A 26733-nucleotide genomic window follows, 5' to 3' on the forward strand; every position below is an offset into this window, starting at 1 on the left:
TACCTTTTAGTATCTCCAGGGTTCTTCCATGTATACAACCTTCTTTCATGATTCTTAAACCAAGTGTTAGTTATGATTATGTTGTGCTCTGTGCAAAATTCTACCAGGCGGCTTCCTCTTTCATTTCTGTCCCCCAATCCATATTCACCTACTATGTTTCCTTCTCTCCCTTTTCCTACACTCGAATTCCAGTCACCCATGACTATTAAATTTTCGTCTCCCTTCACAATCTGAATAATTTCTTTTATTTCATCATACATTTCTTCAATTTCTTCGTCATCTGCAGAGCTAGTTGGCATATAAACTTGTACTACTGTAGTAGGCGTGGGCTTCGTATCTATCTTGGCCACAATAATGCGTTCACTATGCTGTTTGTAGTAGCTTACCCGCATTCCTATTTTCCTATTCATTATTAAACCTACTCCTGCATTACCCCTATTTGATTTTGTGTTTATAACCCTGTAGTCACCTGACCAGAAGTCTTGTTCCTCCTGCCACCGAACTTCACTAATTCCCACTATATCTAACTTCAAACTATCCATTTCCCTTTTTAAATTTTCTAACCTACCTGCCCGATTAAGGGATCTGACATTCCACGCTCCGATCCGTAGAACGCCAGTTTTCTTTCTCCTGATAACGACATCCTCTTGAGTAGTCCCCGCCCGGAGATCCGAATGGGGGACTATTTTACCTCCGGAATATTTTACCCAAGCGGACGTCATCATCATGTAATAATGCAGTAAAACTGCATGCCCTCGGGAAAAATTACGGCTGTAGTTTCCCCTTGCTTTCAGCCGTTCGCAGTACCAGCACAGCAAGGCCGTTCTGGTTATTGTTACAAGGCCAGATCAGTCAATCATCCAGACTGTTGTCCTTGCAACTACTGAAAAGGCTGCTGCCCCTCTTCAGGAACCACACGTTTGTCTGGCTTCTCAACATATACCCCTCCGTTGTGGTTGCACCTACGGTACGGCTATCTGTATCGCTGAGGCACGCAAGCCTCCCCACCAACGGCAAGGTCATGGTTCAAACCGTTACCACTGCAGATTATTTTCATATTCAAGGAACAGTTAGTGACAAGATCTAGTATCTTTGCATAAATGTAAAAAGAGAAAGGAGAAAAAGTAATAATTCAATCAGTTATCAAGAAATAACAGTATCTTTAGAAAAACTGTCCTATATAATAATCCAACATTCATTTTTACAACAATTATAATAATTTATCTATTTCTTGGCTTGAATTATAGCAACTGCTTATTTTAGAATTAGTAAAAGTATTGTCGAATAATTAATAAGGAAAGTAAATTTATTGCTACTGAAGGCGCTGTTTCCTAATAATGTTAGCAGTCATTGTCCAGCAGCTATATTTGTGGCTGATCGTACTGCTAATGTTTCTGAGTCCTAACAAAAGAAACAACCCTTCCTGAAAACAGTTATACATCTACAGAAGATGATATACTACTGGCCATTAAAAGTGCTGCACCAACAAGAAATGCAGATGATAAACGGGTATTCATTGGACAAATATATTGTACTAGAACTGACATGTGATTCCATTTACACGCAATTTGGGTGCATTCTCCGGCCGTAATAACGGCCTTGACGCGTGAGCATAGAATCAAACAGCTTGGATGGCGTGTACATGTACAGCTGCCCATGCAGCATCAAGATACCACAGTTCATCAAGAGTAGTGACTGGCGTATTGTGACGATCCAGTTGCTCAGCCACCATTGACCACACGTTTTCAATTGGTGAGAGATCTGGAGAATGTGCTGGCCAGGGCAGCAGTTGAACATTTTCTGTATCCAGAAAGGCCCGTACAGGACCTGCAAAATGCGGTCGTACATTATCCTGTTGAAATGTAGGGTTTCGCAGGGATCGAATGAAGGGTAGAGCCATGGCTCGTAACACAACTGAGATGTAACGTCCACTGTTCAAAGTGCCGTCATTGCGAACAAGAGGTGACCGAGACGTGTAACCAATTGTACCCCATACAATCACACCGGGTGATCACGCCAGTATGGCGATGACGAATACACGCTTCCAATGTGCGTTCACCGCGATGACGCCAAACACGGATACGACCATCATGATGCTGTACACAGAACCTGGATTCATCTGAAAAAATGACGTTTTGCCATTCATGCACCAAGGTTCGTCGTTGAGTACACCATCGCAGGCGCTCCTGTCTGTGATGCAGCTTAAAGAGTAACCGCAGCCATAGTCTCCCAGCTGATAGTCCATGCTGCTGCAAACGTCGTCGAACTGTTCGTGCAGATGGTTGCCATAGAAACGTCCCCATCTGTTGACTCAAGGATCGAGTCGTGGCTGCACGATCCTTTACAGCCATGCGGATAAGATGCCTGTCATCTCGACTGCTAGTGATACGAGGCCGTTGGGATCCAGCACGGCGTTCCGTATTAACCTCCTGAACCCACCGATTCCATATTCAGCTAACAGTCATTGGATCTCTACCAACACGAGCAGCAATGTCGTGATACGATAAACCGCAATCGCGATAGGCTACAATCCGACCTTTATCAAAGTCGGAAACGTGATGGTACGCATTTCTCCTCCTTACACGAGGCATCACAACAATGTTTCACCAGGCAACGCCGGTCAACTGCTATTTGTGTATGAGAAATCGGTTGGAAACTTCCCTCGTGTCAGCACGTTGTAGGTGTCGCCACCGGTGCCAACCTTGTTTGAATGCTCCGAAAAGCTAATCATTTTCATATGACAGCACTTCTTCCTGTCGGTTAAATTTCGCTTCTGTAGCACGTCATCTTTGTGGTGTAGCGATTTTAATGGCCAGTAGTGTACTATGGTTTTGTTGGTTTCACTAATGCATTATGTAATACTAACTGCTTCCAACAAATGTAATCACACCCGTTTATATATGTTACCAACAACGTACAAGCAGAGAGTATACGAAAACTATGGGCGAGACTGCATGTGAGGACCACACACGCTTGCTGAAATCATCTATCTGTAGGATTTGGTGCAAAGTGATTCTAATTCCCGGAAAAGATTCGCACCGTTATTGCCTCCTTTTTTCTCTTTCATTTCCTGTTTTGACTCATTGATGATAAAACTATACCTGTGACGTTCCTTTTATTAGTGTGAATATGACTTCCATAAAACGCGGAAAAATCATTTTGGTGTTTCCTAATCTTTCTGGTACCTACTGCAGTTACACGATACAGTCACATTAATGTGATCACAGTCTATCAGTCTATGTTACAGCAGGTGAGCGTGTCGGGGGACAGTGTGGGAGGGGGTGGCGACAGTGTGCAGTCGTTGTCATAATGCGGCTCAAATGGCTCTAAGCACTATGTGACTTAACATCAGAACGCAGCATATCATTTTCAATGGAGAGAAGTCTTCAGAAGTAAGAGTGATTTCGGGTGTGCCGCACGGGAGTGTCGTACGACCGTTGCTATTCACAATATACATAAATGACCTTGTGGATGGCATCGGAAGTTCACTGAGGCTTTTTGCGGATGATGCTGTGGTATATCGAGAGGTTGTAACAATGGAAAATTGTACTGAAATGCAGGAGGATCTGCAGCTAATTGACGCATGGTGCAGAAAATGGCAATTGAATCTCAATTTAGACAAGAGTAATGTGCTGCGAATACATAGAAAGAAAGATCCCTTATCATTTAGCTACAATATAGCAGGTCAGCAACTGGAAGCAGTTGTTGTTGTTGTTGTTGTGGTCTTCAGTCCTGAGACTGGTTTGATGCAGCTCTCCATGTTACTCTATCCTGTGCAAGCTTCTTCATCTCCCAGCACCTACTGCAGCCTACATCCTTCTGAATCTGCTTCGTGTATTCATCTCTTGGTCTCCCTCTACGATTTTTACCCTCCACGCTGCCCCCCCCCCCCCCAATACTAAATTGGTGATCTCTCGATGTCTCAGAACATGTCCTACCAACCGATCCCTTCTTCTAGTCAAGTTAATTCCATAAATTATCTGGGAGTACGCATTAGGAGTGATTTAAAATGGAATGATCATATAAAGTTGATCGTCTGTAAAGCAGATGCCAGACTGAGATTCATTGGAAGAATCCTAGGGAAATGCAATCCGAAAATAAAGGAAGTAGGTTACAGTACACTTGTGCGCACACTGCTTGAATACTGCTCAGCAGTGTGGGATCCGTAGCAGTCCGTACCAGATAGGGTTGATAGAAGAGATAGAGAAGATCCAACGGAGAGCAGCGCGCATCGTTACAGGATCATTTAGTAATCGCGAAAGCGTTACGAAGATGATAGATAAACTCCAGTGGAAGACTCTGCAGGAGAGACGCTCAGTAGCTCGGTATGGGCTTTTGTTGAAGTTTCGAGAACATACCTTCACCGAAGAGTCAGGCCGTATATTGCTCCCTCCTACGTATCTCTCGCGAAGAGACCATTAGGATAAAATCAGAAAAATTAGAACCCACATAGAGTCATACCGACAATCCTTCTTTCGACGAACAATACGAGACTGGAATAGAAGGGAGAACCGATAGAGGTACTAAAGGTACCCTCCGCCACACACCGTCAGGTGGCTTGCGGAGTATGGATGTAGATTTAGATGTAGATCTGAGGTCATCAGTCCCCAGTCGTAATGCGGAACTGGAGCAATTTATCTGACGTCCTAAAGGGCACAACCATTCACTATCGGAACAAGGCTGGAAGCATTTTCGAAACGGCTAAGTTTGTAAACTATTCGCGTACCGCAGTGGTTGAAGTAGACCGTGCGTCGCAAAACGGTAATATCCAAAATCGGTACCGAGGTAAATGTGTAGATGACAGGGGTGAACGACGAGTACAGAGATATGTACAGACGAACAGATGTGCAACTGTTGAGCAACTGGCCTCCCAGATGAACGAGAGGGCTACCAGCGGTGTCTCCCCAACGACCGTTCAGCGAACTTTGCTGTGTATGGGCCTCCGCACCAGGCGCCTTATTCACTATTCACGCACCCATGCTGATCGCTGTTCATCGACGACGAAGGCTGGAATTTTAACGCCAGTATCACAGCTGGACATCTACTGAGTGGCGACAGATGCCTTTTCCGAAAAATCAAGTTTTAAGCTCCATCGGACAGAAAGCAAACACCCTACAATAATCCTCGAAAGACGGCAGGCAGGAGGAGAGAGCGTTATGGTCACGGGAATGTTTTCTTGGCATTCCCTGGATCATCTCGAAATTCTGGAAGGGACAGTGTGTCAATACAAGAGTGCATCTATCCTTGGGGACCATGTCCATCCCTACATGTTTGTTTCTCCTTGGCACAATGGTATCTGTCAGCAGGACAATGTAACGTGTCACACAGCTATCAGTGTAAGCGCGTCGTTCGAAGAGCACCAAGATGAATTTACTGTACTTTCCTGGCCACCAACTCTCAGATTGTAAACCTAACTGAGGAAGTGTGAGACCAGTTCGATCAGGCTGTTCGCGCCATCGATCCTCAGCCAAGAAACCTAGCGCAGCTGGACACGGCACTGTTATAAGCCTGGCTCCAAATCCCCATTGGTACCGTACCTTCCAGAACCTCACAGTCTGTCTTCCTGCACGTCTCGCAATGGCCTGCGCTGCAAAAGATGGTTTTTCTGGCTTTTGACAGGTCGTGTAATACAGCCAATAATCGCAAGTAGCTACCCAACGAAGATCGATTGATACTGAGTTGTCACATGATAACTCGCTACTACTTAGGAGTCACAACAGTACTTACCCAAAGCCTATTGGCCCACCAGGCTGCCGCTTCAGGGTTTGTGAAGTCGACGACGCTGCCTTCGCCATTCCACCAGGAGGTATTGGCGCTGCCTTCGGTATTGGTGACGAAGTATCCACTGGCGAGGGCCTGAGAATGGTACGGCTCGCAGTCGAGATTCACGAAGGGGTGGACCCACAAGGTGACGCGGAAACCCAGGTCGTGCAGATCTTCTGTGAGTTTCCTCACGTCAGGGAACTTGGCCGTGTCGAACGTCAGGCTCCCGTAGCAGGTTTCCCACAGGTCGTCTATCTCGAGCTGGCTGTTGTTGAAGCCGTTGGCGACTATTTCCGAGGCCAGCTGCCTCACCGTAGAGTCGTTAATGTCCCTCTTGTACCGCGCCCACGTTGACCAAATAGGGTGCGTGGTCATTCGCTCGTCCGGTATGCCAGACGGTCTGCCCAGGTACCTCTCGACTGCATCCTCGTGGGCCTGCCTCGCGTCTTCAAACACGCACGTCGTCTTGTTCAGGACGATGCCGGATCGCTCCAGCGAGTATGGCGGTGCCTTCTCAGCGGCAAGACACAGCCAACCCACAGAGTCGTTGATGTTCTGATTGATGAAGAGAGGCATATTTGGTTGCGCGTGGACGTATCTACCGTCCGAAAAAAGCCAATACCGCTCGGCAATGCCGACGTTGTCCTGCTGTTTAGTGACGTACGAATAATTGCTGTATACGTTGGACTCTATGGGCCAGTATTGATTATACTGCTCTGGACCTCCGTATAGGTGGCTACCGTTGTGAGGAATGCAGTTTTCTACTATTATACCTGGGATATCGTACGACGCAGAAAATCTGTAACACACTCCTTCGTCCCTCTGAGAACGCTCAACAACAATCCTCGATTCTTGGAACTGGAAACAATCCTCATCGAGTCCAGCATTGTGACATGTACTAGGAGCACCCTCGTATCCCAGGACAGCGACGGATTCGACGTCAACATTGTCACCACCTGAAAAACCAAATACGATTTTATTACAACAGTTAAGTTCAATTACTTATTCCCAAAGCAAATCTGCAGTCAAAGGTAGGAGAGAGCCGCGCAATATCGGCCGGCTTACAGTACCGGCCGCTATTGAGATTTCTCTTTTCGCCTCCAAATGGTAGAAGTCTACAGTAAGAAGAAGCGAGCTCGCGTATCCATGTACCCTAGAGACAGTTATCTTCTTCTTGTCTTCAGTGCTTTGCTTGCTCCGAATGCTTCGTGGTGTTGCCGTAGCTCAAAGCGCACGCAAGATATTTTGAGGTCTGTGGTACCCGTTTTTAAGATGAGTGCTTAACTTCGTTGCTACATTTCGGTTATCTATGTTATGCAGGGTGTGACATCTAACAAACATTTCGTGATAATTTCTGTAAATAAAAGAACGTACACTATGGCGAGTTCAAGAAGGCCAGTAACATTAAGAGTGCAATGTGAATTCCACTGTTGAGTGCATAGGAGAGAGCGGATAGGTGAAAGGACTACGTTGAAGGCCTCTATGAGGGGGAAGACTTGTCTGATGACGTGATAGGAGAGGAAATAGGAGGCGATATAGAAGAGATAGGGGATCAAGAATTAGAACGCGAATTTAAAAGAGCTTTGGAGGACTTAAGGTCAAATAAGAGAGAATGGACAACAACATTTCACCGGTATTTCCAAAATCATTCGGGAAGTGGCAACAAATCGACCATTCACATTGGTGTGTAGCACGTATGAGAGTGGCGATATACCATCAGACTTTTGGAAAAACATCATCCACACAATTCCAAAGCAAGCAAAAGCCGACAAGTGTAAACATTACCGCGCAGTCAGCTTAACATTTTATGCATCTCAGTTGTTGACAAGAATAATATACAAAAGAAATAAAACGAAAATTGAGGATCTGTTAGATGACGGTAAGTCTGGCTGTAGGAATGGTAAAAGCGTGAAGAGGTCGTCCTGACGTTACGGTTGATAAAAAGCAATACTGAAGAAAAATCAATATACGTTCATAGGGTTTGTCTACCTGGAAAAATATGCGACAAAGTGAAAACTGAAAGACGGGTAGTATACAAATTTACAAGAAACAAGAGGGAATAATAAAGCTGGAAGATCAAGAACGAAGAGCTTAGATTAAAAAGGATGAAATATAGGGATGTAGTCTTTCGCCTCTAATGTTCAAACTATACGTCGAAAAAGCAATGGCGGTAATAAAAGAGAGGTGCATGGGTAGGATGAAAATTCGAGGTGAAAGGATATCTACGATATGATACGATTCGCAGATGATATTGCTATCCTCAAAGAAAGAGAAGAATTACAGGATCTATTGAATGTAACAAACAATCTAATGAGTAAAAGATATGGACTGAGAATAAATCGAAGAAAGAAGAAACTAATGAGAATTAGAAGAAATGTGACCAGCGAGAAACGTAACATTACAATTGGGAATAACGAAGTAGACGGAATCAAAAATTCTGCTGTCTAGGCAGCAAAATAACCCATGATGGACGGAAAAAGCAGGACAGAAAAAGTAGACTAGCGCTGGCCAAAAGTGCGTTCCTTACCAAGAGAAGTTTATTAGTATCAAACACAGACCTTAATATGAGGAAGAAATTTCTGAGAATGCTCGTTTGTACCACAGCATAGTATGGTGGCGAAAATTTTACTGTGGGAAAACCCGAACAGAAGAGAATCCGCTTAGACGTGGTGCTGGAGACAAGTTTGGAAAATTAGGTCCTATCTTTTTCCGTGGATGTCGAGTTAATTTTTCACTTGATGTCGCAACTGGAGCAGCTGGCAGTGGGTGGTTTACACTCGCAATTGTCCGCTATGAGGCAAGGAAGGAAGAGGTTCTCCGCAGACTCGGCGAGGAAACGCTATGCGTATATAGAAAACACAAGAAAAAAGTGTGAGGATGATAGGACATCTGTTAAGACATCAGAGACTGGCTTCTGTAGTACTAGAGAGAGCTACAGAGGGTGCAAATTGTAGAGTAAGACAGAGATTGTAAAACATCCAGCAGATAATTGAGGACGTAGGGTGAAATTTATACTCGGAGATGAAAAGGTTGGCACAGGAGAGGAAGACAGTCAGAAGACTGATGAATTAAATTTAAAAAAATTGACGAGATCCTACTGAGTGTTTGTTGTGCAGTACCGCCCCCCACCCCCTTTTTGTCTTTCGGTATCGACCATAAGTAATTTAAATTTTTAAATTATAATTACTTCTTCTCACTTCTTTTCAGATTGAAATGGCGGTAAATGTAAAAAAGTAAGAAGAAACTGGAATGAACAGTGCATGAAAAAGGCTTTCAGCAAGGTTACGATGGCGAGGGAGGCAGCTGAAGCTTTTTCAACAATTAGAAATAAATGATTAGAAAAAGATTACAAGCAGAAAAAATAATGTCTGCAAGAGAGTAGAAGTAACGGTGTTCCAAAATGAAACAAACACCAAAGGTTGACCATTGGAACACAATCGCAAAGAAGCGAAGAGAACACGAATTCAATGGAAATAATCGGTCAGTAGAAGAAACTGAAAAGTGCATTGTGTGTCTGCAGTCATTTTAAGAACACTGAGTGCTGTGTACCAAGTGTAGATTCTGGGCGCATGTTGGATGTGTGTATCAGGAGAATATTTTATATTTTATTTGCGACATCTGTAAAACAGCGCCGGCCGGTGTGGCCGTGCGGTTCTAGACGCTTCAGTCTGGAACCGCGTCACCGCTACGGTCGCAGGTTCGAATCCTGCTTCGGGTATGGATCTGTGTGATGTCCTTAGGTTGGTTAGGTTTAAGTAGTTCTAAGTTCTAGGGGACTGATGATCACAGATGTTAAGTCCCATAGTGCTCAGAGCCATTTGAACCTTTTTTTTTTAAACAGCGAGATAAATATTGGTGAACTGAGGTAAAATAGTGGCAATAAGTTGCCACGCTTATGGGTTCTACTAAGAGTGGCGTTCAGTAAGTAATGCAACACATCTTTTTCTCTGCCAGTTTAGGTTGAAAATATGCGGAATTCATTGTGGGACATCGTAGAATATTCCTCCTTCAGTCCCTATAGTTTAATGAAGTTCCGATAAGTGGTGGCGATATAGCCTTCATAATGGCGTCTGTAACGGAGGTACGTTCCAAACAGAGAACTGTCATTGAGTTTCTTTTGGCTGAAAGCAAGAACATCGCAGACATTCATAGGCGCTTCCAGAATATCTATAGAGAAGCGTCTGTCATCATCACAACAACGTAGCGCAAACCTGGACGATTTCCCGCATGTCCGCCGGCCCCACGCAGCTGTGATTCCCGCACTGTTGGTACGTGCGCACACACTCATTCGAGATGATCGAAGAACCACAATCAAACACTCAAATCTGTCCAGAATGAGATTTTCACTCTGCAGCGGAGTGTGCGCTGATATGAAACTTCCTGGCAGATTAAAACTGTGTGCCGGACCGAGACTCGAACTCGAGATCTTTGCCTTTCGCTGGCGAGTGATCTACCATCTGAGCTACCCAAGCACGACTCACGCCCCGTCCTCACAGCTTTACTTCCGCCAGTACCTCGTCTCGTACCTTCTAAACTTTACACAAGATCTCCTCCGAATCTTGCAAGACTAGCACTCCTGAAAGAAAGGATATTGCGAATCTTGCAGGACTAGCACTCCTGAAAACTAGCACTCTGGAAACATCCCCGCGAAAGGCAAAGGTCCCGAGTTCGAGTCTTGTTCCGGCACACAGTTTTAATCTGCCGCCGGCCAGGGTGGCCGAGCGGTTCTCGGCGCTACAGTCTGGAACCGCGCGACCGCCACGGTCGCGGGTTCGAATCCTGCCTCGGGCATGGATGTGTGTGATGTCCTTAGGTTAGTTAGGTTTAAGTAGTTCTAAGTTCTAGGGGACTGATGACCTCAGAAGTTAACTCCCATAGTGATCAGAGCCATTTGAACCATTTTAATCTGCCAGGAAGTTTCATATCAGTGCACACTCCGCTGCAGAATGAAAATCTCATTCTGGAAACAGCCCCCAGCCTGTGGCTAAGCCATGTCTCAGCAGTATCCTTACTTTCAGGAGTGCTAGTCCTGCAAGATTCGCAGGAAAGCTTCTGTGAAGTTTGGAAGGTATGAGACGAGGTAATTGCGGATGTAAATCTGTGAGGACTGGGCGTGAGCCGTGCTTGGGTAGCTCAGATGGTAGAGCACTTGGTCGCGAAAGGCAAAGGTCTCGAGTTCGAGTCTCGGTCCGGCACACAGTTTTAATCTGCCAGGAAGTTTCACTCAAATGTGTGTACCCCCACTGGAGTTCTCACCGCCTAACAGAAGACCATAAAGAACAAAGAAGTATCATCTGTATGAAATTTCTTGCGTGTTACGAGACTGATAGTGACAACTTGTCAAACATCGTAAGAGTCGATGAAACATGGGTTCATTACTTCGAACTGGAAGCAAAACCGTAGTCCATAGAGTGACGCCACACCATCTCTCCTCCGAAGAAAAAGTTAGAAGACGCATCCTTAGCCTGTAAAGTCGTGGCGACGGCCTTCAGTGACTCTGAAGGACTTATTCTGTTTGATGTCCTCCCTCATGGTGCAACGATCAACTCTCAGGTGTATTATGCTACCCTCAGGAAATTGAAGAAACAACTTCAGCGTGTTCTTCGTCACAAAAACACAAATGAACTTCTTCTTCACATGACAAGCAGGTCCTCACACTAGTCTGCGCACACCAGAAAGTCCGCAAAACGTCACTGGACAGTTCTTCATCCACCCTACCTTCAGACTTCCATCTGTTTGGCGCAGTGAAGGATACACTCCTGGGGAAGCAGTACGTGCATGATTCAGAGGTTACTGATACAGTAAGGCGTTGTCTCCAACACCGACCAGCAGAGCTGTACCATGCGGCACAAAGACCTTCCCTGTAGGGTGGCGTAAGGCCGTCGCGTTGCACGGAGATTACGTTGTAGAAATAGGGTTCTGTAGCCGAGAGAGTAGGGAATAATACGGTGTATTCTAATCCTGAATGAAACCAACCTACTTTCACAGAAAAATATGTTGCGTTTCTTATTGATCTCCCCTCGTATTGTTCAATAAGTAACAATGCAGTGAATGATTAACAACCGATATTATCACAGGAGAGACAATTTCCCATACTGCAAAACGCTTTGTGCAAGGCAAGTCTTATAATTGCAGTTCATTTACTTTCGATGTCATTAAGCACTATAAATAAAAAGTAAAAATCTTTACACTGTGTTATTCGTAGAAAGTAAAAATCGTTACTTTGTGCTATCCGTAGACCATGTCTTGAGGTAAGAGAATCGTATATTAATTTACCGATTAGGCACCACAGTTACACAGTAAAGTCAAAAAACTTAAGCCAGTCGATACTGCACGACTCTTCTCTACACCAGCTGACGGTTGTCTTAGACAGCTATATACGGTTAGATGAACGGATGTGTAACGCTAAACATTTGATAGAAATAACCGACGAAATGAAATGAGGATTTGACTCGCGAGGAAACAGGACCTCGGTCATATTAAGTCCTCGTTACAGAGGAAGTGATTGCTGTTATGAAACTTGCTGGCAGTTTAAAATAGCGTGTTGGACTGGTAGTGTATCTGGCTGTCCACTTTTTTCGATGGGGTTCGTCGTTGCTTCACGTCCGTGGGTTTAACCTCAAAGTGCCCCACACGAGACCCCAGGGTGGTGCCAAGAATGCAACAACGTTGCCTGCTAGGCCCCAAGTTTTCCTTCAGGATATCCCAGCAACTGGAAGATACAGCAACATGGCTCAAGCTCAGAATGGCCCTCGACCATACATTAAGAGTTTTACAACTCAATATAGAAGGAGTAAGCCGGTCAAAAAGTGAATACTTAGCAAAATTACTGTCCAACCACAGGGTGGATGCTATTCTGCTGCAAGAGACTCAATGCAAAAATCAAGATCAGCTTTATGCAAGATTCCAGGATATAGCTTGCTAATGCAACATTTCACAGAAGTTATGGTACTGCACCGTATGTAAGAAACAACACAGATGAAGCTGAAACAATGAGCACAAATGTGAACAATAATATGTTTGCCTCCAAAATGAAGATTGCAGGCACTCAAATTACAAACATCTATAAGCCTCCATCACAGCCTTGGATCTTGAATGAGGCCATCCAGAACATCCAACACCCAGCTGTAATCCTCGGAGATTTTAACAGCAAGAGCACCAACTGGGGATACGATTATACCGACAAGGAGGGCCAAGACGTGTGAGAGTGGGCCGATGCTGAAGACCTCTTTCTGTTGTACTATGCCAAAGAAAATGGCTCCTTCCACTCTGCTAGATGGAACAATGACTATAACCCGGGTCTATGTTTTGTCTCAATGGACTCATCCGGAAGACCTCTGAAATGCAGCAGGAAGATTCTAGACAACTTCCCACGAAGTCAGCACAGACCAGCAGTCGTCAAAGTCGGCCTAGAAATGCCTGCCATCAGATCAGTCCCACAGCCACGCTGGAACTTTGCCAAAGCCAACTGGTCAGAATTCACTTGCGAACTGGAACATAATATACAGTGGATCACATCTAAAATAGAAAATTATAAGCGCTTTACGGGATTAGTATGTGCCAGATGAATTACTAAATTCCCTAGACTCAGCTAGAAGAGAAAAATGGATCAGCCTCAGGGAAAATGATCTCTTTTATGAACACTTGGTAGCAGTATTCCTAAATTCAGTGCTAAGTGCTCCAAAATACAACCAGATGCAACAGCAAACAGATTAGTTAGTCTGGCAAAAAAAATCTGCCGACAATGACAAGAAAGAGGCAAAAAGAATTCGGTCAGAATTAAAATCAAATATATGCCAGGCTGAAGCAGTTTGTCATTTTTCACTTGATATCACTGCTGTTGAGGTTTCATCTGCGCTAAAGGAAGTAAAATCACGAAAAGCTGCTGGACTAGATACTAGATGTCCAGAATTTCTATTACACTGTGGTCCCCGAACAACTAAATGGCTTGCTAAATTTTACAAAATCTTACGCGATGGAAAGCTACCACAAATATCCAAAAGAGCTAAAATTTTCGCAATACGGAAACCTAGGAAAAGTGGAGATAATGCAGAAGATTGTAGGCCTATTGTCCTCCTGAGTGTCAGCTATAAGCTTCTGGAAAGAATAATATATAATATCTCGGCTATAACTCTAGATAACATACCAATAGGGCAAGCTGGCTTTAGACCAAAGCGCAGTTGTACAGACTAGTTGCTAGCCCTAACAAGTCACATAGAGAGAGGGTTTCTGGATCGCAAGAAGACTGTAGATGTGTTTGTGGACCTGACATCAGCATATGACACAGTTTGGCGAAAGTGATGATCCTCAAATTCCTTAAATTCCTTAAAACAATACCATACAAAAAATTTGCCACTCTTCTGAACAACATATTGGCCAGCAGAGCGATCGAAGTGCACCTAAATGACAACGTAAGCACACCTTACAAACTGAATGATGGATTACCACAAGGATCGGTCCTTGCCCCATTGCTGTTAAACATATACCCTGCGGATTTACCAGCTACTGCTGCTAGAAAGTTTATGTACGCTGCACTGACAGCAGAAACCGCGGTCACAGAAGATCTTCAGAGAGTCGACAAGTTCTTCAAAAGCTGGAGACTGAAACCAAACATAACGAAAACAGAGGGCAGCAGTTTCCATCTTAGCAACAGACAAGCCAACTATATTCCCCAAGTTCAATATCGTGGCCACCTGCTGAAGTTTAATCCTCACCCTAAGTATCTAGGAGTCATCTTGGCTCGATCCTTGACCTACAGTCCACATCTATGCAAAACATGTTCTAAAATCAATAGCCGTAACAACATCCTGGACAAACTCACAGGAACAGCCTGGGGCCCCTCTGCATCTACTCTCAGAACTACAGCACTTACCCTAGTTTACCCAGTAGGTGAATGCTGCAGTCCACTACGGCTTAACAGTACCCATACAAAGAAGGTAGATGTCCAGCTGAATGACACATTGAGGATTATGTCAGGCACCATCCAGTCTTCTCCTCAGAAGTGGCTACCGGTACTTTCTAGTATTCCACCTCCTCATCTCCGAAGAGCATTAGCACTGAAGATAGAATGACATAAACGCTGTGACAACACTCTCTTACCAATACATTAAGACTGTCTACATGAAGATCTCATCCTGAAATCTCGGAACCCTTCTTGGATTCTAGGAAGGTACCTAGCCCAAGATCAGTTTACAGTAAGAGAAGCTTGGCGCAGCGCCTGGCTGTCTTCAAACCTAGATATATCTGGACTGGTCTCGAACCCAACCAAGCAACCCCTGGTTTCAAACAACCCAGAAAAATCTGGACATCGCTTAAACGGATAAAAACTCAACATGGCAGATGTCATTTTTGGAAGCACAAGTGGAAAATTGCTGTCAGACCATCTGCCACATCATTATGCATTGCCCACTTAGAAGATTCAATGGTTCGATGGAGGAGATTCATCAGGCCAGTGAGGAAGCTGTGGAGTGGTTGAGGACACTGAATATCCATCTATAATAATATTGAAGTTACTCATAGATCGAGGTCTAAACCCGCATATGTTTGTAAATATGTAAATAATTGTACATTGTATCTTGTAACAACACACTGTATCTTAAAGCCAAACGAAATGTATACCTTTTTCGATCTATGCTCTTACCTACTGAGTTATCCACCTACGACTCACGACCCGTTGTTACAGCTTCAGTTTTGCCAAAACCTCTCTCTTACTTTTCAAGTTTTCCAGTACTGCTAGCACAACGTGGTTAGCAGCGGATCTTCTGTGAAATTCAGGAGGTAGGAAAGAGGTTCCATAAAATTTCGAGAGAACTGCTGGATGTTTGCTACTTGTTGCCACGATATTTCGCCGCAAGTATCCACATCATATAAGAAATTCTAGTTATTTTTATCAACAGACTTCACTCACTTAGCTGGAAAGCAATGACTTGTTGGTCAGTTATAATGTTGTTTCTCTTTTTACAAATGTCCCTCTGGTGAGCTCACTGCAGCTCGCTGGCAATTGGTTTGGAGCTGACATTACAGCTTTGTTCCAGCACACCCTTTCCTCAACGTACTTTTTATTTAACTATAAGTTTTTTTAACAATCGGGCGGTGTCGCCATGGGGAGTCCTTTGTCTCCCTAGTCTTTCTATGGACGATTTTGAGGAGCGAGAAGTCACATCAGCTATTTTAAAATCAACAGTATTTTGGCGATATGCTGATGTCGCTTTTAGAGTTTCGTCTCATGGTTTGGACAATCTCCGAAAGTTCTTTCGAAAGCTTAACTCCATACATGATAACTTAAAATTTACTACGGAGATGGAGAAAGGTGGTTGCTTGCCGTTTGTGGACGTCTTGGTGCGACGTAAGAGTGATACCACAATTGGCCATTCTGTTTTTCGAAAGCCCACTAATAAAGACCTATCTTTACAAGCTACTAGTTGAAACCATCCAGCACAAACATGGACATTCTAAAGACATTAATCCACCGAGTCCATACCATCTCGGATGTCGATAATCCGCAAACGGAACTGAAACACCTGCAAACTGTGCTCGTAAACAGTGGATATTCGTCTCAGCAAGTACAGAGAGCGCCATAGAAGTACAAACGACAAAACGAGGAAGAGGATAGGGCCTTTAAAAAGACTGCTTATGTACCATGTATTCGAAATGTTTCACTGAAAATAGGCAGAATATTAAGAAGCCATAAAGTTAAAGCAATCTTTCTTCGCCCTTCCAAAACACCAGCGATACGTGTATTTGTCAAAGACCACTAGAGTTGCACAAGATAAATGTTTACAAAATTCCGCGCGAATGTGGCAAATCTTACATAGGGAAAACGACATGCACTGTGCAGGATCGTATTGTATTACATCAACGGCATACTCGCCTCTTCCAAGTCAGCTATCGCCGAACACTGCATATCCACAAGTCAGTTGATGAAATGCATTGAAAAAAAAAAAAACTTTGGGTCAAACGTCAAACTTTTGGAGCTCCATCACAAATGCTTCAAAAATGGTTCAAATGGCTCTGAACACTATGGGACTTAACATCTGTGGTCATCAGTCCCCTAGAACTTAGAACTACTTAAACCTAACTAACCTAAGGACATCACACACATCCATGCCCGAGGCAGGATTCGAACCTGCGACCGTAGCGGTCACGCGGTTCCTGACTGAAGCGCCTAGAACCGCACGCCCACACCGGCCGGCCATAAATGCATCAATGATCTGTCTGAGTCCCTTATTAATCGAGGCGGCGGTCGCCAGTTAAATTCTGCATGGAATCTTGTCACAAAAGAAAACTTCGTGCTCTGCGTAGCCGGCGTCGTTCCGCGATTTTACCGCACGAGGACAATCGATTTAATATCTATGTGGCGAGCATTCACCATTCAATCAGCACATGCGCTATGCCAGGTGGATACACCAGCCATGTGCCGGCGGCTTCTTAAATACGTGAAATCAGTGAATATTCGTCAATATCACCTGAAGGTGACTAGAGGACTCTGCTCTGAAATATCCTGGCACCAAGTTGTAAATATCCGGTAGCTCTCCCGAAATTTTGTGGGACAATCTGCATGCCAGGAAATTTTTAAAGGATGGAGCCACTGGCAGAACTGCAACTGTCAGGATGGGTCGTGCGTCTTGCCTGGGCAGTTAAATCGGTTAGAATATTGCCCGAGAGAGGAAAGGATCCGGCTTCGAAGTTTCAAAACAGCCCACATTCTACACCATATTGAGACACTCATTCTTTTATTGCCTTGTCGGTTAGCACATTGGACTCGTATTCGGGAAGACGACGGTTCAAACCATTTAGGTTTTCCGTGATATCCCTAAATCGATTTTGGTAAATTCCGGCATGGTTCCTGTGAAAGGGCACGGCCGACTTCCTTTCCCATCCTTCCCTAAACCGATGGGACCGATGAACCGCGCTGTTTCGTCCCCTCCACCAAATCAACCAACTACATGTCTACCAAATGGAGAACTTTGTGCATCTGCTCCCCTCACTCGTGTGGAATATAACCAAGTCATGGTCTCTTCTTACTATTTTACTCCCCACACTTCTTTCCATTATCAAATTGACAATTCCTTTATGCCCCACGATGTGTCCTAACAACTGATCCTTTACTTCAGTCAGATCGTGCCATAATTTGTTTTGTCCCGTTTCGGTTCAGTGACTCCTCATTAGTTATTCGATCTGCCCATACACTCTTGAACAGTCTTCTATAGCACCTGTAAGTAACAGAATTGACTGGCGCTTAATGGAAACAGCGATTCCCGCCCAACAGAACCTTTCGGTAAGACTTCGCGATTTGTACGCGATGTGGGAACTGGTAATGGGCTGACGTTATAATCTTAGTTATTAGCTAAATTGATAAAATTACGGTACTTTGAATGCAGCTATGATGAACTACAATGAAACCTTTATGAAATACAGTTCGTATAAAAGATGGACTAGATGAATGTAAACGCATTGTAAAACTCACAAAAAAACTTAGGAGTAAAGAGTTATATAGTTTTGTAAATTATATACGTGATTAACACTGCAAAATCCGGCCGCTGTGGCCGAGCGGTTCTAGGCGCTTCAGTCCGGAAACGCATGGCTGCTGCGGTCGCAGGTTCGAATCCTGCCTCAGGCATGGATGTGTGGGATGTCCTTAGGTTAGTTAGGTTTAAGTAGTTCTAAGTCTAGGGGACTGATGACCTTAGATGTTAAATCCCATAATGCTTAGAGCCATTCGAACCATTTTTTTGAACACTGAAAAATCACAGGTCAACGTAAGCGGCATATGAGTTATCGCAAACGTGAAATGCTGCCACATTAATAAACGGTGTAACCGCCAAAATGTTGAATTCAAGCATACAAACTTGCATGCATTGTGTTGTACAGATGCCCGGTGTCAGTTTTGGGGATGGAGTTTCATGTCTGTCTCATGTCTCGATTGGAACAGATCTCGTGACTGAGCAAGCCAAGGCAACATGTTGAGACTCCGTAGAGCATGTTCGGTAACAACAGCTTTATGTGGACGAGCGTTATCCCGTTGGAAAATACCCCCTGAAGTGCTGTTCATGAATGGCAGCACAACAGGTCGAATCACCAGATTTACTACAAATTTGCGGTCAGGGTGCTTTGGATAAACACAAAAGAAGGTCACACCAACTGTCATACGAAATCACAACCCCTATCGTAAGTCGAGGAGTTGGTGCCGTGCGTCTAGCAGACAGACAGGTTGGGTGCAGGTGCTCAAGTGGTCTCCTTCTAACCAACACGTGGCCATCACCGGCTCCGAGAAGAATCAGCTCTCATCAGAAAATACAACAGAACTCCTCTCTGCCCTCTAATGAGCTGTCGCTTGACATTATTGAAGTCGCAAAAGGTGATTGTTTGGGTTTCAGTGGAATGCACGCTACAGGGAGTCTGACTCTGAGCTGTCCTTAAAATAATTGATTTGCAACAGTTCATTCTGTCACTGTGGTGCCTACTGCTGCTCAAATTACTGCTGCAGATGCAGGACGATGAGCCAGAGTCATACGCTGGACACGATAGTCTTCCCTCTCATTAGCATCGCGTGGCCGTCGGGAGCCAGATCCTCTTGCGACCGTACAATCCCGCGACTGCCTTTGCCGGCAGTAGTATACAGTGGCTACATTCCAACCGAGTCTTTGTGCAGTGTGGCAGAAGGAACATCCAGCATCTCGTAACCCTATTACACGACCTCGTTCATACTCAGTGGGATGTTGATAATGGTGTCTTTGTGCCTTAAAAGCATTCTTGACTACCATCAACTCACCACGTCCATTCTCAAAAGTAACTAACGCTCATGACCGTTACAGCGTGTATTTAAAGCAAACATAATTTGCATCCTCATAGCGGCGCCAGTAGTGCTACTCTTATGCGAGCAGCGTGAAACGTGAATAGATATCAACTTTCAGCTGTAGTAACACGACTACCAACTTTCGTTTATGGCACACAACTCCTTCTTGGTGTAGCGATTTTTTCCGTCAGTGTATTATTGTAAAAATATACTTTTTGATTTTTAACAACATTAACAATATTCTTTCCGTCTGTTTGTTATTCTGAAGTGTTTGCAATGATTTATTAATCTAAATCCTGTAACTCATCCTTAAAACTATACAATTTTTAACTGAAATCTTCAAAATTCCTATGTTAAACAATGTAAACAGCTATGTCCCGATAGTTAGAATCTATATAAACCTCAGCGGTAACAGTCAGAATCAATTACTTTAGTTAAAGATCTTGTCAGGGTCAATTTTATTACAGATATTGGCAAAGCTCATTTGTGTGTCACGTAATCTTGTGATGCGACGAAAGTGTTATAAAATGGATTTATATGTTTCGGTTGCGTCATTTTATAGAAGAAGATTAATTACCAGATAAATTGCCTGACCATAAGGGAAATCCAGGATCTAAGTTTCAGGTGGAGCAAAGTGCAGCGAAGAGGCACAATACGATTCATCATATATCACGAATCTGATCTGAGTATAATTTTACGTGGTCATGTTATAATCTTCTAATCTCTTCTTGTCTGAACTGCTTATTGACCGCGTTTCACTTCTGTTCAGTGCCACACTCCAGACAAATACCTTCCGAAAAGGCTTCTTAATTTTTAAACTTTTATTTGATGTTATTCACTGACATTAAATCATGCCACTGACGTCCTATGCAAGTAACAGTTGTTTGTATGGAATCAGTCCAGTGCAATAGGCCGACGTGGAAGAGTGACAGAATGGCAGAGTTACAGTGTTCAAAATGGTTCAAATGGCTGTAGGCGCTACGGGACTTAAGACCTGAGCTCATCAGTCCCCTAGACTTTAGAACTACTTAAACCTAACTAACCTAAGGACATCATACACATCCATGCCCGAGGCAGGATTCGAACCTGCGGCCGTAGCAGCAGCGCGGTTCCGGACTGAAGTGCCTAGAACCGCTCGGCCACAGCAGTCGGCAGATACAGTGTTTATGACCCCACTGCAAATGAAGTTGCACAACTTTTTGGTGTATCAATGCTGATTACCCAATGTGTCTACAGGATCTCCCAAAAATGATGCGACCATCTTCGAGAGGTTATTGAGGACAGGAACCTGTGTCCAGGAACGCCAACCAACGACGCTACAGAGCGTCGAAGTAAAAGGTGTAAAAGATGGTGACGCCTGCCCCTGTAACACCCCTTTGGCAGCAAACGTGATAGTGTATGGTGACGAAGAGTAAGCGGTACGTCTCGCCGTGTTGTTTGTTATTCAGTGATCGCCAGTGGAGACGATGGAGCTAGCCGCTGCGTAGAAAGGCACTGTCTCCTACGAATGCGAAGCTCTGTTGCATCGGTGGATGGCGATTCTGGGCACCGGTTTCCATCCACAGTTTATTTTCCTACTGGAACCTTCTACAATCGCCAATGTTTTTCGGAATCCATGAGAAAAATAAACGGCAGATGGCAACCGTCATCCAGCAAGGGAACAGAGCATCACGTTCATAGAAGACAAGGTCAGTCTACGCAACAGCTAGCTACATCTTCTCCACTGGAGATGGTGGCAACCAGTCGCGATCACTGAATAACAAGCAACATTGCGAGACGTTCCGCCTACGGTGCGTCACCTAATAAAGTCACGTTTGCTGCCGAACGGGTTGCGTAGTGGCAGACATTGGTGCCTCAACTTTGACGTTCTGTAGCGTCGTTGGATGATTTTTCCGGACACGGATTCCTGTCTTCGATTTACTCCTCAAGACACGCTCTACAACCAATCGATATCCGTCGCAACATTTCTGGGACACCTTGAATACGGAATAGCGTACCATCCCATGCTATGTAACATGTCGTGAGAAAAGTGATCGCAAAAGGATCATAATCTACAGGAAACGACGATGAGTATCACTCCCTGTCAGTGGCAGTCGGTTTCAAGATCGACATCAATTGCTGCAGTCAGTGTATGCAGGACTAACTCAAGCAGATTCCGTGCAGACATCGCGGACGTAACTGTTTGTTGTGGACATTAGCAGCCGGGTGCCCCGCAAAAGGCCATTACTCTCATTGAGACGTCTTCAGCGAGCCAAGTAACACAAACACGGGGCAGTAGCTGACTCGAGGCGTTTAGCGCAGGGTTGCGACCTGTTGTGAGCACTAACAGCCCAATCTGGCATTTAACCAGCAGTATGTTGAGGGTGCACTTCAGACGAGAAGTGGTTCTGCGGATGTTTTGAGGTTATTTATCACGTTGAATATGAACTAGGATATTTATTTCAAGGTACTAGGTGAACAAGTGTGGCTGTTTCTCCATCTTAATGGTCAATCGTCAGTTTACACCACCGTCTTGAAAGATGACAATGGCTGTGTTCACAGAGAAGTTTTGATGAACTTTCAGGCATCCTATCACACATCAGCTGGTCTGATAACTCACTCGATCTGAATCCCGCCGAGCGAGGTGGCGCAGTGGTTAGCACACTGGACTCCCACTTGGGAGGACGACGGTTCAATCCCGCGTCCGCCATCCTGATTTAGGCTTTCCGTGATTTCCCTAAATCGATGCAGGCAAATGCGGGGATGGTCCCTTTGACAGGGCACGGCCGATTTCCTTCCGTAATCCGATGAGACCGATGATCTCGTTGTTTGGTCTTTCCCTCCCCCCCCCCCCCCCCCAAATCAACCCAACCCAACCAACCCCTGAATACCACTGAACATATCTATTACTATTTGGAACAGTGAGTGAAACGTAGCAATCAATATCGCTGAAATTCAATAGCTCTGCATGATGCCATCGTCAATGAGTGCAATTCAAGGTAAATTCGCTGACTGTGAATATCTTGGCATCAGCTGTGTGAGATATAGATCTCACACTATCTATTAGTGACATATGGAAATTTGTGCCAGACCGGGACTCGAACCCGAACTCCCCGCTTATCACGAACAGTCACCTTAACCACTTCGGCTATGTGTGCTCGCCTCCCGGACCGACCCGAACTTCCATCTGTCACATTGTTTTCATCCTTGTACCATAGTCCCCTACATTCATCGCTTAACGCCCACAGCGTTACTCTGTATTCCCACACCAGTGAGAACGAGACTATGAGGAATCCAGATCCATGATATTATCGTCTTGCGCCCGCCTCAGCATGTAATATTTACTTGTATGTCTGTATGTGTAGTCATTAATGACGACTGACAGCTATCCGAAATTAATTCGAAATAAATTCACTGCCTGCAAACATCTTAGCACCAGCTGTGTTGGGAAAGAGATACTAACTATTACTGACATATGTGTGAGAATGTGTGCCAGACCGAGACTCAAATACGGATTTCCCACATATCGTGACCTGTCGCCTAAACCACTTCGGTTTTCCATGCACGCCTGCAAGACTGACCCAAAATTTATCACAGTCTACATCATTATATCGTATTCCAGTATATTCATCCTCTATTGCTCGCAACACAAAAAGGTTTTTTTTTTTTTTTTGCTATATTGTCACCGTCACCAATGGACCAAAACCAAGCCGAGGATTCCAAGACGGTTATGCATACAAAATGGCTGAAATTTTTACGATATATTTCTAAGATACCGATCTCGAACAACATTGAAAATTTTCTTCATATCTTTCATCCGTTTCCGAGATGCAGAGGTTCAAAGTCACCCTACTTGTACACGTAAAATAAGCACGTAAAGTCAGGTATGAGGCAAAATCGTAATTTATAAGGTGATGTAGTACGGAGTAATATGCTGTAAAGTGCCATGTATGGAGAAGCACTGTACTGTTGAAAATGGCACCACAATACTTGGCGTCAGTGGGGTATGACTTCAGGTCGGAGCTGGTAGTGACTGAAGGAACTCTAATGGAGCAACAATACGTAGTGAACAACCTGCGACGTTACATGTTACTTCTCATGCGACAGTATTGTGGTGCCATTTTCAACAGTACAATGCTTTTCCGTACATGGCACTTGGTCTATGAACTGCAGCGTATGTTAAGGTACTCCCATGGCCAACAAGATTTCCAGATCTGTCCCGATAGAACCTGTGTGGAGCCAACTCCGTTCCAGTTCCAGTATCAAGGATATCAAGGACAAGTTACAGGAGTTTGGGGCAAACTTTCCTCTGGATAGAATACAACGTCTTTAGTTCACCCTCCCCAACCGGATCAGCGCATTCATTCAGGTCAGAGAAAGTGCAACATCATACAGATAAGTGGACTCATACTGCCAAATTCTTTGTAAATTTGACGCTGTTTTGCAAACACTGAAATAACTCCCCATACCCTCCCAACCTATGAAGTTTCATTTTGTTTCTTCTCCCCTTCTTGGAGGTTCACTTTTTTGTGACGCAGTGTATTTATCGTCTTTCAGCAATCACTGTCTAAATAATAATTGCTTTATGTAGGGGAGAAATAATGAAAAAGAAGTTAATCGAAACACTGTTGCAGTTTCACTGACAGACAATTGTTGCAGTTCAATGTGAAATAACAAGCACGACCGTGTGTTTGTACAGGAAGCGATCAAGACGTTTCCGTTTGAGAGCTTTGCTGCAGCGTAAATGGAACCCAGCGCAGCTGCGATGTGGTACATCCGCACTGACATGAAGGCAAGGGGCTGGTGTGGTCTTTGAACGGAAACTTTTTGATCACCCCTTATAATTCTGTAATTAGTTGAACTCAGCGGTCAGCAACGCCCTTTGATCTACGCTACACAGTGTTAAAAACGAAGGGGGTAAGGGTGGGTAATGTTTCAAATGATGCAATCAGGAGGGATACTGATTCTGCTGACGCTGCTGATCACAGTGGAAGCTGATTCTTTTTAAATTTGATGTGTGTCTAGATATTGGTTAAAGCTGTAGCAGGGTAGGTTTGATGAAGGAGTGACATCACCTCTTTCGATGGAGACGACGATGCGGCCGGTGCTCTCGTCGTACCGAGTGCTGACGTCAGCCGCAGCCGACGTCATCATCAGCACGGACAGCGACGACATCAATAACAGCGCACGCATAGCTGCGACAGAAACACACCACACAAGTCATCAATGTACGATTCTGCTGCAGGGCGACTACAGACTATGGACTGCGCACATCTATCACTGCCCAATATTAGACAACATTCTATCATTTCTGTCTATTAATGGTAGAGTGATAATAACGGTGGTTGATACGTTGCACGCCTCCTGCTCTCAACTTTTGTAGTCCATTAGAAGCTTTCTGAATCTAGTTTCATTCTAATTTCCGGCAAGCCTCTCATGTTACATTGCCGTTTATCTTTAACAATGTCTTCTGGTTACTTCAAAAACAACTCGATTCTAACTCATGTCCACCTAAACCTGTTTATTGTATTCAGTGCTTGGTCTGTCTCCAAAATTTCCGCGTGTCACACCATCCTCCATTACCAAATAAAGTATTTCTTGGAGACTCGGCATGAGTCCTATGAACCTGTCTCTTGTTTTAGTAAGGTTGTGCGATAAACACCTTTACTCTCTGATTACAGTCAGCGCTCTTCAATGGTTATCTGGTAACCTCTGATAATCTTCAGCTTTCTTCTGCAACTCCACATTTCAAACGTTTTTGTTTTCTTTTTGTATATGCGATTATTCGTTCATGTTTCACTTCCACACAAAGATAAACTCCGAATACCCTCAGAAAATCCTACCTAAAATATATCTTTATAATCGAAGTTAACGTATTTTTCTTTTGGCCTGAAAAACTTTACTTGTTGTTGTCCGTCTGGATTTTATATCCTCTTTATATCTGCCGCCGCCAGTTATTTTTCTTGTCCGGTGAGAAAATTCCAGCTACTCTTTTAATGTCTAATTTCCTAGTCTAATTTCCGCAGCATCGTTTGATTTAATTCTACTTCAGTCCATCACCATTATGGTATTACGGGTTTCGTAATAACATTTAGATGGAGAGCAAAGCAGGTTTCATCCAGTAGCGTTCCACAACTGCAAAGCTGTCTCAGATCCCTTTGTCTTTCTTTCCTTTATTTTCTCGGACTACACGTAAAACTGTTAACTTCTCACACCTAGGCAGCGACACGGGTGGAAATGTGTGATTGACACAGCTGATAGTGCAGAGTGTATAAACGCGCTCTATATAGAACGACTTTCACGCATGGATGTGTGATGCATCGCCTCTCTCAGTCACATAATACACAACACGGTTTTCATCTGAATGCTTCTGCATGGCTAACTACCAGTAGCATCCGTTCTGACCATACCAGAATCCATGCTATCCCAATGATTTTCAGCAAGGTTCATCACTAGGACCTTTTAGGACGTACTCACCTGAAAGACAAAGCTGCAGAATAGATATAGTTACAGTTGAAACAGTAACTAGTACAACAAAATACTACAGTTTGTACAAAGTCAAGGTTGTTTAAGGAAATCACTTAATACCTTCCATCAAAACATCAGAAGCCTCATTTATAGAAACGATAAGCTTGTCATAATATCCAGACAGAAAAATAAAAGGATAGATGGAATTTTAGCAGACTTGCGCGTATCAGATTACATGCAAATCACTGAAATTTATTTTACTCGTCGAGATACGAGCTAATTTCACATTAATGTAAAAACACTACGAAGAAAGGAGGACTGGCTATGTATGTAAAAAAGTTGCTGATGTCGAACTCTGAATTATTTTCCACTGTAAAAGTCCCTACGAGAACTGAATGACAAAGTGCAGCAGCTATTGAAAATTTGTAATTATATCCAACAATCTGCAGTGATTTAGCTGTAAAATTAATAGGAGATTGTTTATATGACCATGATGGACAAATTTTACTGACCAATTGTGTGCAGAAGACGGAAGTACCTTATAGCAAATTATAGACTTTGAATTGATCAGAGTTCTTAGAGAGAAATTACAGAAAGAACACTAGATAAAATACATGCTTTCATATTTGGAACAAGCCTCGGATAGAATGGTTGTAGTAGAAGGCTACTCAGCTATTCCCAAGGGCTAAGATTTAGTACACTGAATATACAGACACTGACAGGGGAGG

At 43.9% G+C, this 26733-nt stretch overlaps 1 protein-coding gene across 1 annotated transcript in view; it reads right to left on the minus strand.

The window, feature by feature from the left end:
• The window catches only part of LOC124805697 (myogenesis-regulating glycosidase-like), a 59379-nt gene extending 34649 nt beyond the window's left edge, over window positions 1-24730 (minus strand). Inside the window, exons 1-2 of the mRNA XM_047266266.1 lie at window positions 24613-24730; window positions 5728-6719 (exon numbers count right to left, since the gene is read on the minus strand). Coding sequence (XP_047122222.1) covers window positions 5728-6719; window positions 24613-24730 — 1110 coding nt within the window. The remainder of the gene's footprint in view (window positions 1-5727; window positions 6720-24612) is intronic.
• Between the last annotated feature and the right edge of the window lie 2003 nt (window positions 24731-26733).

The sequence above is a fragment of the Schistocerca piceifrons genome, chromosome 7 (assembly GCF_021461385.2).
Source record: "Schistocerca piceifrons isolate TAMUIC-IGC-003096 chromosome 7, iqSchPice1.1, whole genome shotgun sequence".
In the NCBI taxonomy this organism is placed as follows: Eukaryota; Metazoa; Arthropoda; class Insecta; order Orthoptera; family Acrididae; genus Schistocerca; species Schistocerca piceifrons.